The sequence below is a fragment of the Colletotrichum higginsianum genome, chromosome 6, assembly GCF_001672515.1.
Source record: "Colletotrichum higginsianum IMI 349063 chromosome 6, whole genome shotgun sequence".
NCBI lineage: Eukaryota > Fungi > Ascomycota > Sordariomycetes > Glomerellales > Glomerellaceae > Colletotrichum > Colletotrichum higginsianum.
The window spans coordinates 49,212-62,044 of record NC_030959.1 but is presented as its reverse complement, the minus strand read 5'-3'; the positions used below and the strand labels follow the sequence as shown (position 1 = coordinate 62,044).

Here is a 12,833-nt window from a genome sequence, read left to right as displayed (position 1 = left end):
AGCAACCAGGATTGGGATTCCTTTCCTGGGCCTGGCCGGCCGTTGTGTCGAGGATGTATTTTATTTCATCTCTCTTCTCTCGTGGCCGCCTAGCCTTGCGGGGCCAAACGAGGATACGTAAGTCTTGGTATCACATATGCAATGCAGGGTTGATGATGAGGTGAGATGACGGAGAGGAGATTTGGCTTGGGAGGGAGAGGGAGGGGGGCTCTCTCGGGAGTTGGGGGCTGTGTACCCATTTCGCCCTCTCAGTTCGACTCACACACACACACACACCTCGACAGCACCGAGCCTCCTTTGAAGAATGATTCCTGATGGGGATGGGGATTGACGACTGCCAAGCGACGAGGACATGCCTGCATATCTGGAGCTGAGGAAGTGAGAGAGAGAGAGAGAGGTTGACCAGGACGAGAGTTTTGCTCAGGTTGCTTGCTTCCTGAATAGCACAAGCGGGACCGACTAAGGACAAGGTTGGCGTCCTTGCGCCTAGCCGAGTCCCGACTCGGTGGTTCTGGGGAATGAATGTCTGAGAGACGCGAGACAGACGTGGTAGCGTTGAGGAGAAAAGAAGGGGATGACCCTTCCGTCCGTCTTCAGCTCTGATGAAATGCTCGGGGATCAAAGGTGGGGGGGGGGGGACGGAGGGGGTTCGTTCCCAAGCAAGTAAACGACTGTGCAAGGTCAACCAGCAGAAGCAGAACATCAAAACCTGGCGAATGTGCATTGTGGCTACAAGGCCGGTGTGCGGTATACTGCACTGGCGGAACCCCGAGGGCTCGAGGATGGCGAGAGGGAACCTGGGAAGCAAAAAAGCTGACATGCGTCCTTTGTGCCCCCCCCCCCCCCCCCCCCCCCCGACTCGTGTACCCATCTCTCTGCCTCTCCCTAAACCCTTTGTGACTCGTCCGTTACCGCCTTTAGGTTTGCGCTGCCGCGTTCAGCTGACGGCAGACTTGGTGTGTTCATGGTCTGATAGCTTCCCCCCAGCTTCGATTCAGCCCTACGCCTCTTGGTTGGTCCATAGTCCGGCCAACCTGACCAGCCTGACCAGCCTTATGGAACACCGCCACCGCTCTCCATCCGAGCTAATCATCGATGATTCGTGGTTGGCCAGTCGCTCAATTCTTGTGTCGGTCAAACCCTAGGGATGGTGATCTAACGGCAGTTGCCGTCGTGGCTGTCGTCTGACCAGTCACCAGGGGTTTGGTAGGGAAAGTGAGCGAGAGAAGGTGGTGATACACCCGTAGGCGTGCTTGAGAGAATGGATAATATCTATCATTGTCGTCGATTATTTTATATCGATCGCTCAGATGTCATGTAACAGCAGCTCATAAGTACGTCCGTCTCCCTAGTAGTATGATGATGATGATGGTGATGATGATGATGATGATGCCAGAAAAAAGAAGAAAAAGAAAAAAAAGGAAGGAGAAAAAAAGGCAGCTTATCAGTCCGTAGTACCATGTCCCTCCGTCCCTTTACAAACCCAACTCCGTTCCAGGCTGGGGGAGCAACCAACTGTCCCGAGCCATATGCATCGTTTGTTTCCCATTCTTCGTAGGTCTTTGTCCCTTGTCTGTCGTCTCTCGTTTGTCGTCTTTTGTCCTTCGTTCTTCGTGGTCGCGTCTCTCAAAACACCAGAGCAGAGACCCTCTCCTCCCGGTCCCGGTGTTCCTTCTCCTTCTTCTTGAACAAGTTCTTGAGCATGTTGTTCTTCTTGGGCCGCAGCACCGCCTCAACGGCCTCGTTCTCTTCTTTTTGCCGGCTGCCGTCCTCGATGGCCAGCGTCGGGGCCCGCTCGCTGCGCTTCGACCGGGAGCTGCGGTGGCTGCGGTGGCTGCTGGCGACGCTCTCGGCGTCCCTCTCCCTCTCCCTCTCCCTCTCGGATCCCGCCACGCTGCTCATGCGTTCGGGCGCTTGGGACTCGCGCGCGCTGCTGCTGCGGTGCGACCGCGACGAGTGGTGCGACTTTTCCGTCCTCTCCGTTCTTTCTGTCCTCTCCGTCCTCTCCGTCCTCGAGCTGCGGTGCGTCCTGGAGCTGCGCTGCGTACGGAAACTCCGCTCCGTGTGCGTGTCCGGGTCGCCGCGCATCGAACGCGCCGCCTCCGGGCTGATGAGCTCCGTGTCGGCGCTCTCGTCCTCGCCAAACGGCGCGATGCCGCGCCGCCAGCTCTCGATCGAGCTAAGCTCCTCGTCGAGCCGCGGGTCGAGCACGTACGCCTCGTCGTACGCGACGCTGCCCTCCCGCGGCTGGCCGTAGGCGTCGCTATACTGCTGCTGCTCCGGCGGCGGGTAGTCGTACTCGATTGCATGCGGGGCGGGCTGGGCCTCGAGAGCGATGGCATTGGCGATGGCTGCCTGCCTCTGGGCCTGCGCGTCCTTGATCTGCTTCACAATCTTCCACCCGCCGAACATGACCACCGTGATGCCGATGCTCGCACCCGCCGCGATGAGGAACTGCGGCGACGCGAGCAGCGCGAAGACGGCGGGCGAGCCCCCCTTGATGACGGACAGGAAGGCCGGCGACATTTGCTTCAGCAGCGTCGACAGCTCGGCGAGTGTCAGCGCCACGGCGGCGGCGGCGTCCGGGTTCCCCTGCAGGTGGGCAATGGTCGCCGTGGCCGAGTGGTGCATGCACTTGGCCTCGTCAAGGAGCCCCTCGACCCTGGCGACGAGCGTCTTTGCCTCCCTCTCCTTGGTCAAGGGGTCCAGGTCGGTGCGGTCCTGCAGATCGGGCGGGATATTGCCGTAGGCAAGGTCCATGTCGATATCCTTCTCCTTGCGGTCCTTGGCCAGCACGGGCATGGACATGGTGCGCGGGACCATGGAGCCGCGGATCGTCGCCGAGTCCGCGATGCTCTCGCTGCCTGTCGGTGCCGTCGTGTAGTGATGCAAGGTCGGGCGGCTCATGGCCATGTCGCGCGGCGCCGTCTCGGCATAGGGAACGCGGTAGGCGGAGGGAGGCGGCGCCCTCGACGGCGTGACGCTCGAGACTTCGGAATGCGTCTTGAGGTTGTCCTCGGTCAGGGCCCGGCGAGGGTAATACTCAACGTCGTGGTCGTGGTATCGGTGGCTCGACCGGGACCGTCTGGAGCGGTGACTCCTCCGGGAGCTGGCCACGGAACGGCCATCGTCGTGCGAGTAGCGGCGGTCAAAGGCCTCGGGCGGGAGATCGCGAGAGGTGTCGAAGGTCTGCGCGCGCTTAAGGACCTCGCGATCGGCCTTGATGGCGGCCTTCTTCTCTTGGTAGGATGCTTTGGCTTCCTTGAAGATACCGGCTAGTTGTTTGCCCTAAAAGCCAGAAAAAAGAAAAGGTGCTACGTCAGCTATTGTATCCCATCTTCTTCGTCTGAGAGTTATAGAATGTCTTTGTTGCTTGTATCTTGAGGGTGAGGAGAGGGGATTCGAATTCGAGGGCCGGATCGCAAAAGATACACGGGAGTCTGAAAGAGGGGCGGTGGAGAGCATAATCCAATGGGTGTGAGCCCGAGAAAGTGACTTACGGTACTTATGATCTTGCCCGAGTTATTGATGATGGTAACCGTCTGCGTAAGGGCCATGATGATTTATAGCCACCTGCCCGGTCTCTTCACCGAGCAAGCGAGAGTTTGGAGGCGAGGTTAAGTCTGAGAGAGAGAGAATGCGTAAGTGCGTATGTGTGTGTGTGTGTGTGTTTTGGAGATGAAAGCTGAGGTGTGTGAAACACACACAGGCGGTGACCTGGCGTGGTGTTTGCTGCGGGCTCTCCTAGCCGGTTTTTAAGGCTTCTCTCGCCTTTTAAGTGAGGACAGGGCTCAGGGTAGTAAATTTACTTCGAACTAGTCGTGCAGTACGGGGAGAGACGTGGCTATTGGTCCTTGGATGCCGTCTTTTTCTTTTTTTAAGAAGGGGGAGGCTGGTTCGGAGATCCAGAGGGAGCCCGATCCACCGCCAAAATCCCGTCTACTTCGCTGGTCGAGGGAGCCACTTGAAGGGGGCACGCTCAGGGCGCAAGGTCCCCGCGCCGTTGACGATGCGGTGAGGGAAAGGAGGCGGCCCCTAAAACGCAAACACCTCAAGCCGATGTGGGTATTGATTGACTTGGGTGACAGGGCCACGGCCAACGGAGCCTAGGGCGGAGGAGACCGAGGACGGGTTTGCAAATCAGCCCCACAAAGCCTCGAAACGGATCAAGGCCCCCCGGAAATGCTGTGACGCTTGAGGGCTGAAGGGGAGGGGAGCTTTTGACGTTGCTAAAGTGGACGACGCGTAACGGACGTGAGCCGGATGGATGAGAAGGTGAAGTGGGGGTTCAGAGGTTGGAAAATCTCCAAATTCAAGGCGCCTGTGATAATGAACAAGGTAAAGCCAGTGTGAGATGGCACGCAAAATGTAGGAGAGAGATTCGTGAGTAACTCGATCCTCGTCCCCGGTACAGCTGAGCTGCGTGATGTTGGAGAGACAGGTCACTGAGTCCGGCTGTATATACTGTTGGGCGAGATGAGAGCAAAGGGAACAGGGAGAAGAGGGCAAAAGAAGCCTAGGATTGGGGGGGGGGGGGGTCTAGAAGGGGGGGCACATCGACATGAAATATACCCGTCAACTAGACCTTGTCTCGCGGCATGCAACTTATGGAAGAAGAACTTGGAATTGATCCAGTGGGAGAGACATGTCAAACGCCCGAGCCGACGCCAGCTGCTCATGGGGAAAGCAAAGTCTGGCAAATCACATCGAAACTCTGTTCATCGTCGGTAGTGTCGGTCTCTGTCGAACCTCACTCTCACTCAATCTCACTCACGCTGTGCCCTAGATGCATCAAAACCGCGTCGCATTCGCGGTCGCAGCAGTCACAGACAACCCTTCCATCTCTTTCTTGGAGGGGGATAGAAGATGAAAGTAGCCACCCCTCCAGGGGGAGGGGGGCGACAAGACCAGCCCAGACCGTTCAAGACAGGGCGGCATCCCGGCGATTGGTCCCGGGATAGCCTCTGAGTGCGCCCCTTTTACAGTTTCGGGCCTCGTTGCAGCTGGACACTTCAGAAGGCACAAGACGAATGTGGACGCAAACTGGCCAAACGGAACGGAACGGGCATGTTCTTGGCCTCGACAAGTCCAACTAAATTGAGAACTGGCCGACCCTCTCACACCACAAGCTTCAGCTGGGTCTGGCCCACCTCACTCTCACCACCCGTCTCTCACCACTCACTCACCTCCTCTCTCGCGGCTCACCTCCGTGACAGACCATGTCCTGGCCCTCTGGTTTCCGGCTTCTTCCCGCCATTCCGCCGACCATTCGTCCCCTTTTTCCAGCCCTCCTCACCGCATCACGACACCAACCCATCAGCCGGTCAAGGATCGCTTAAGTAGAAGGGCCACACGCGAAAGAGGGGGGGATTCCCGCCGGTGCAAAGTCAGTCGTCACGGCTCTTCCGCCGTTGGTCCGTTGGTCCGTTGGTCGGCCCCTCCCCCCCCATCCCCATCGCTGCATGAAGCACGCACGATGAGGTCGTACAGCTTCACTTTCTGAATCGGCGCCGCTCTCCCCATCTTCTGTTCCTGTATTGCTACCCAGCACCCGACACCCTGTTCCTGACGCCGTGCGTTGCAACACCGACAGCTTGGCTAAGAAGCCGTTAGCCGTCGGCCTTCGTCACAATGGATTGTCACTGTCGTGGGCGGCGAGCAGTTGCGGGGGCCGGCAGAATCGCCCGAATTCTCCTCATGAGCCCATTTGAACCAGTCTGATCTATGGTCACCCGCGCGTCTCAATCACCAAGTGGCTGTCGGCTGTTGCGGGTTTCTCTCATATTCTCACTCTCGCCCTCACTTACAAAACCACCACATTCGCCCGCCTTTTGCGCCATAACCACTCCGTTCATTGGGCCCCGAATGCCCCTGTCAACCTGCACTCTCGTCAACATCATCTAACAAACGGCAGACGCCGATCCTGCCACACCATCATCGGGCTCCCCCCTTCCTCTTCATTGGGTTGCCATGCACCCGCGACACCTCTCTAGCCGCACGGCATAATCTCCGCCCGCCGTCTTGGCCGTGGTCGTGGCCGTGGTCTTAAAACTGACGATCATCCGCCTGTCGCCAGGTGCTCAAATAAATCCAACTGCTTAGAGCGCGACACGACAGCAGGTGGCAAATGTCACTGTCGAACACAACCCGCTCTTTGGCTCAAGCCTCAAAGCCCGGTCCCTAGAAGCTCCATCTGATCTCGGGGGGAGGGGGGGGGGGGGAAGGCCCCGGCCGGGTGTTCTCGAGATCACATCTGGAATTGTGTGTCGGCTGTCTCGGTACCAGGATCGCTTGTCCATGCCAAATGCTAGTGAGCACCAATATTGCCTGCAGTCGCGCGGTTGGATAAAATGGCCCTGCGGTTGTTCAGTAACCGCCTGCATTACCATTTTCTCGACGACCAACAGTCTGCAGAGCTCCTGTAGCCGCCAAGTGCGTTGCGTGGCTCAGCGCGTCAGTCACCACGCAAATGCTCAGCCACTTGCCAGCGAAGACGTTCACGACCGGGGCCATTTCTATTCCAGTACTCTGTAATTTCTCTTCTTCTGCCTCTTCTACATCTTGTCATACTTTTCTGTATTCTTTACTCTGTACGCTGGACCCTAATCTGTGCACAGTCATCCGTCACGCTCTTCAGGTAACAACTGGCGATTAACGAATCAAAGTCATCAGGCTTGCTGACAAATGCGATCCGAGCAGCGCCCGGCCTTGCCTCTCTGTCCGTCTCGCGCCCCCTGAATTGCCTGCTCCTGTCACCGAACAATGATCCATCTAAAAAATCCCTGGAGCCTTTGAAATCCACAATCCGCCATCGCATAGCTATCCAACGTCTGTCATGAAAGGGCAAATCGTTCCAAAATGAGCCTAGATTTCGGCCTAACTCTGAGCGCCGCCGCTTCTGGCATCTCCTTCTGCGAAATGTGTGACAAGCCCTTCACTCAAGGTGCGTTTAGCTGTGACAGCCCCGCATCGTGCGCATCCACGCAATGCCCAAGATCTGACAAGACGCTGTTTCAATAAGAAACCGCACTGAAGAGACACCAGTCGTATTGTCGTCGCGCAAGAACGCGACCTCGGATCCGCCCAAAACCATGCCGAGAATGCAGCGCAGCCAAATGCAAGTGTAGCCTGCAACCCAACTGTGCACGTTGCATCAAGAAAGGCCTCGACTGTGTGTATCCCGAGACGACGAATCAAGGGACGGGAGGGCTTGCGACCACATCATCTGCTCAAATGCTTCTGGCTCAGAATGCTTCCTCATCCCAGACATTCGCTCAAGCTGATATTCTGTCCTTTCCCCCCAGTGACGGTCTATCTTGGGGCTCTCAATCACAGCTAATGGACCCGAATAATGCCATGCTCTTGGCAGATGGCACCGATCTCGGGTTGGACTTCGCTTTTGGTCTCGAGTCTCTGGATCAGGACATAAACGTCACAGACATGACACCGGCCCCAGAAGTTTACAAGTTGGTGATGTCTTCTTGTATCAACGGCGATAGGTCTGTTGAGGCTTCCACGACGGATGCATCTTTCCCGCTCAGAAGTCTATGTGCCCCGAATCCGGTGGCCGAGAGCAGCGCCAATCTCATCAGACAGGCACTACGTTCATACCCCCACATGATGCTCCGTAGGTCGTCATTTCCGCCTTTCATACACCCGCATCAAGACAAGGACCATCTTCCCGAGCCCCTTGCCAACTGTATGAGTATTGCTGTTCTTTTTGCGGCACGGAACCGCGACACCAGACAGTTTTTGTGGAAATCGATTCGTGAAGAACAAGATAGAAATCTAAGAGAGGTTCGCTCATTCATTGGTAATCCCCAACTTTGGCGACGGCAGCTAACCTGAAAAAGATGGCCAATTATTCACAATACGATGTGTTTGCGGCCTTGCAGGCAGAACTTATTTACATCATCATGCGCGTTGTTGATGGTGGGGGTGCCCCAACCGAGAATCGAGACTAAGTCAACATACCCACTTTCGGACACCCCCCACATGCGGACACCCAAAAATGCCTCATTTCCCCCTCATCACCACCACCCTCCTCCAACTTCAACCCATCACAACATTATCCTACCTTATCCAAATGGGCTCATTTTTTCAGCATACCTTCTTTTAGGTATTATGACCCAATATACCGAAGATCAGCTTCAACAGGCTCTTGAGGCTATCAGTCGTGGCCAGGCTATTAAGAGTGCATCTCGCGAGTATGGGATCCCTCGAACAACGATATATCGACGCATGACTGGTGCCCAGTCAAGGGTTATTGCCTTTGCAGATCTCCAGAGGCTTTCCCCTGACCAGGAGGCTAAGCTGGCTGAATGGGTGCGAATCCAGCATGCCCTTGGCCTTGCTCCAACTCATCAGCAGGTGAAGGTATTCGCAGAAAGGATCCTTCATGCTATGGGGGACACAGAGCCTATAGGCAAAGGATGGATCCAAGCCTTCCTCAAGAGAAACCCATCTATCAAGGTCCAGAGAAGTCGCCCTATTGACTCCAGACGTATTAATGGGGCATCTACTGAGGTCATCAGGGAATGGTTCAAACTCCTCGCCATACCAGAGGTCCAGGGCATTAAACCAGCCAATAGATATAACATGGATGAGACTGGTATCCTTGAGGGCCAGGGATCTAATGGGCTGGTGCTGGGCATGTCTGAGACGAAGTCTGTTCGCAAGAAACAGCCTGGATCAAGGGCATGGGTATCCATCATCGAATGCATCTCTGCCCTGGGCCAGAGGCTTCATCCCCTCATTATATACAAGGGCAAGACAGTCCAGCAGCAGTGGTTTCCTCTGGATCTTGGCCCTTATGAAGGATGGCTATTTACAGCAACGGAAAATGGCTGGACAACAGATGCTACTGCAGTTGAATGGCTGCAGAAGGCCTTCATCCCTCAGACTGTCCCTCAGGGCAAGGATAACAAGAAGGAGGCTAGACTATTGATCCTGGATGGGCATGGGAGTCATACAACGACAGACTTTATGTGGTTATGCTATATAAACAACATCCATCTACTATTCTTACCGCCACACACCTCCCATGTCCTCCAGCCACTTGATCAAGCAGTCTTTAGCCCTCTCAAGGCAGCCTATAGGAAGGAGCTTGGATACCTTAGTCAATGGAATGACTCTACTATTGTAGGCAAGAGGAACTTCTTAGGCTGTTATTATAAGGCTGCCCTTGCAGGTATGACGATCAAGAACATCAGAAGTGGTTGGAAATGGACAGGGTTATGGCCTGTCTCTATGGCGAAGCCTCTGATGAGCTCCCTCCTACTCCCAACAACACCAAAGCCATCAGCATCGTCAGATCAGGTCAGCAAAGGGCAGTCTAGAGGCAAGGAAGGCAGGGAAGCTGAAGGATGGGCATCTGCGTCGTCTGCAGTGGTATGGTCGACGCCAAGGAAGATGAAGGACCTGGCTGGCCAACTGAAGCTATTCACAGAGCTGGACAATGACGCCAGTACTCAACGCCTCCTTTTTATGAAGGTGAAAAAAGGCTTCAACGAGAAGGCCTATGAGCTGGCTACTGCCCAGCACAAGCTGGAGCTTCTGCAGGCCCAAGTGACTAATACTACAGTCAGAAAGAGGAAGGCAGTCCAGCTGGATCCTAACACCAAGTTTGCCACTATCTCAGACGTGCAGAAGGCGCAGGTTGAGGCTGGTGAAAAAGAGGATACTGCAGGTGAATCCAGCGAGTCTGATTTACCTAGTGAAGCTGAAGACTGTATTGTAGTGGCATCTAGAAGAGGGCAGTAATTAAGTGAAAATAGTGGTGATGTTGGAGATGGCTTCATTTTTTGGGTGTCCGCATGTGGGGGGTGTCCGAAAGTGGGTATGTTGACTTACAACATGGCGATGCTGTTCGCTTACGAGGTAGAAGACTGACTACCAATACGCGTCGATACTCCCGACTAACGGCTTCTAGTCGATGTGGAAACAGTTCATGATGGTTACTGACACCCCTTGCAATGTTGATTCGGCAAACTCACTATCGTGGGAAGATTGGATATTGAACGAATCCAGAACAAGGTGAGTTACCACCCACTTGTCCCAGGTCATAATACCGCAACTAAACCCGCCCCGGTAGAATCTCTTGCGTGTGGTTTCTTGTTGCGCAGGTGGCCTCCGTTAGAGTAGGCATATCGTGTTTCGTGCTGGAAAGTTGGAAGGAATTACCTCTTCCCTGCCACAAGGCACAGTGGGCGGCTACTACAATGGAATCTTGGAAGGAGGAGACGGATGCTCTTTTATACATGCAAAACTCGTCACGGAGTATCATGTCGTTTGGAGAGCTGTGCGAGTGCCGCCGAGCCGCAAGCGACGCCAAGAATGCCGACAGGCTCGACAGATGGAACTCTGGGGCGGATAACATTGGGAATCTCTTGAATCTAGTTACGACAATGACGTAGTTCAGATTTGTATGCTACATACAACCATTCTCTTACTTCCCATTGCAACCGGTCAAAGTAATGAAATTCTCCCCCATGCCCATGAGAGCCTTCTAAACACTCCTCTGTACAGTCTACCAGGCAATGGGACCCTGGCGGTTGGAAAACGTGCCAGTGGGTCCTCCAGGAGCGGCGGTGGCCAATTCGACGATTCTCTCCGCACCCACCTCCACGGGTGCACCGGCATCCGTGAATCCAGTCAATTTGGTTCTGATGAGTCCCGGGCAGACTGCGTTGGACGCCCCGCCTACCTTCTTCAGAAGGCGTGCATAGTTTACTGCAAGTATGTTCACGGCCGCCTTGCTGGCATCGTACGCCTTGTAGTCGATGTTGTAAAATGGTGTCTTCTCGTCCAGAGAGCTCTCGAGAGAACCCATTGTGGAAGATACGAAGACGATGCGCGGATACTCGGCCTTGAGTAAGAGCGGGAGTGCTGCCTCGGACAACACAGCTGTACCAAAGACGTTGGTCTCGAAGGTCTTGCGGAAAAGGTCTCGGGTAGAGGTGAACGCTTCCGGATTAAGGTCGAGGAGGACGCCTGCGTTGTTGACGAGAACATCGAGCTTTCCGTGTGTTTCCTTGATGTGCTCAACGGCCTTGAGGATGGATTCATCGGAAAAGAGATCGAGTTGAACTGAGGAAACGGAGTGGCCATCTCGGGTAAGGGAGTCGGCCAGCTTCGAGCCTGACTCTGGGTTGCGGGATCCGATGATGACATGGAAGTTCGGCGACTTGGCCAGTTGGCGGACAACGGCCTCGCCAATGCCCGTGTTTCCTCCAGTAACAAGTGCGATGACCATTGTGAGAGATTCCGATTTGAGAATGAATAAAACGAAGTGGAAGAATATGAGACTTGGATGTAGAAGAGTTGTCTTTGCCTTGATGGGTCTGCATTGTGTTCTTGTCCATGACAGCGAAATCAGAGCGGTTTATATATTCATGTTGGTATCATAACGCCAGAACTTTTATGACCACCACCACTCATCTCATTGGTTCTGGGTCACATAATTCCAAACCCAGCTGCAATCGCGGAAGCAATTTCGCCGCGACTTTTCACTCTTTGAAGAGACTGGCAAAATTGAGCGGCGAGAAGTGGGTCCACCCCGGCCAATTTCGCCGGATGTGGGGTCAATGATGACGGAAGGCCGCTGAGTGCAAAACATCCGCCTAAACATAGAGTTTACGAGACGGACCGGTGTCCGAGATTGTGTGTTTTATTCTATTGAAAAAACATACCGCGGTATCCCACGAAGTCTTGGGTGGAAAACCTAAGCTGTTGGTTGAACGTAGCTTGGTAAAACTTTTGATTCAAATATTCAAATACAAAAACTCGATTGTAGTTCACATCTCTACTTCCCGTCTCATCAAGAATGATGCGTCATCATTGTTCAAATCCCTGGGGCAGGTGTTTGATATAAGACCTCCTTTTCTACAAAATAAGTCGTGTGCTTAGATGTCTCAAATTTCATTGGGCCTTCACACTTGTCAAGAAAGAACGATAACGTTGAAAAAGCCTCATGAGCATATCGAGCTTCGAGCTTCAAGAAAAGAAGACTGGACCGGAAACTTGGCTCAGCCTCCAGCGCTTGAGCTCTGAGAACAGAAGAGCTGAGACCGCCTCTGTTAACATAAAAAAGGGGGGAGACAATACAAATAAGGGACAGAGCCCTTGCTGATTCAGCTTCGTGGATTTCGTCACAAGTTGGTACCTTCACATGGACTTCATCTATCAGGCTCGAAATCCAACCAGAAAACCATGACAACGAACTGATAACCATCTAATATAGCGGCATCTTTGGATTTTAGAAATAGAATGAACCAACTGGACATTTAGGACATGAGACCATGACTGAGTTAATGGTGGCAGATGATGGTCATTGCTTTACCTGAGAAGCTACCGATACGTCAGAACTTGAGCATAAATGGGAGCCGTGCGTTCGCATCCGCGTACTTAACCAGACTGCCAACTTGCTAATGGTTTCTGACCATTGATAATACGAGCAAGATCTCCCTGCTTGAATTTCGATGCTGAAATGATTTGTGTCCGCTTGCGTGGGTTGCTTAAACTGTAATTCTCGTGACAGGACCTTGATTGTCATTTACTAAGCTAAATAACGTAAACACTTGAACTGATCTTTGAAATAATCGTGGTATTTGATTCAAGGATTCATAGGTTCATCCACTTATAAATGATGTAGCCACTGCCAAGCGCCACCAGATGGATCGAGATGTGAGTTTGATTCCTACGACATAGAAGCAACATAAACAGAACCCTTAGTTTGAGTGTTGTCTCGACGCAGCTATAGATTCTATGACGAGATGTCAGCGACAATGAATGATTTTCAGAATTGACAAATGTCGAAAATGTTGTAAATTGTG

The 12,833-nt window shown here is 53.7% G+C and overlaps 4 protein-coding genes across 4 annotated transcripts; 2 read left to right on the top strand and 2 right to left on the bottom strand.

The window, feature by feature from the left end:
• Nucleotides 1-1,626: 1,626 nt before the first annotated feature.
• CH63R_08431 (uncharacterized protein) lies at nucleotides 1,627-3,557 on the bottom strand (the record flags this gene model as incomplete). Its single annotated transcript, XM_018303405.1, has 2 exons — nucleotides 1,627-3,288; nucleotides 3,501-3,557. The coding sequence occupies 2 exons, from the start codon at nucleotides 3,555-3,557 to the stop codon at nucleotides 1,627-1,629; spliced, it is 1,719 nt and encodes a 572-aa protein (XP_018155428.1).
• Nucleotides 3,558-6,858: 3,301 nt separating this feature from the next.
• Nucleotides 6,859-7,848, top strand: CH63R_08430 (C6 finger domain-containing protein; the record flags this gene model as incomplete). Its single annotated transcript, XM_018303404.1, has 4 exons — nucleotides 6,859-6,943; nucleotides 7,006-7,046; nucleotides 7,123-7,797; nucleotides 7,840-7,848. The coding sequence occupies 4 exons, from the start codon at nucleotides 6,859-6,861 to the stop codon at nucleotides 7,846-7,848; spliced, it is 810 nt and encodes a 269-aa protein (XP_018155427.1).
• A 2,104-nt stretch (nucleotides 7,849-9,952) lies between these two features.
• Nucleotides 9,953-10,415, top strand: CH63R_08429 (uncharacterized protein; the record flags this gene model as incomplete). Its single annotated transcript, XM_018303403.1, has 2 exons — nucleotides 9,953-10,035; nucleotides 10,094-10,415. The coding sequence occupies 2 exons, from the start codon at nucleotides 9,953-9,955 to the stop codon at nucleotides 10,413-10,415; spliced, it is 405 nt and encodes a 134-aa protein (XP_018155426.1).
• Nucleotides 10,416-10,528: 113 nt separating this feature from the next.
• CH63R_08428 (Short-chain dehydrogenase) lies at nucleotides 10,529-11,254 on the bottom strand (the record flags this gene model as incomplete). Its single annotated transcript, XM_018303402.1, has 1 exon — nucleotides 10,529-11,254. The coding sequence occupies one exon, from the start codon at nucleotides 11,252-11,254 to the stop codon at nucleotides 10,529-10,531; it is 726 nt and encodes a 241-aa protein (XP_018155425.1).
• Between the last annotated feature and the right edge of the window lie 1,579 nt (nucleotides 11,255-12,833).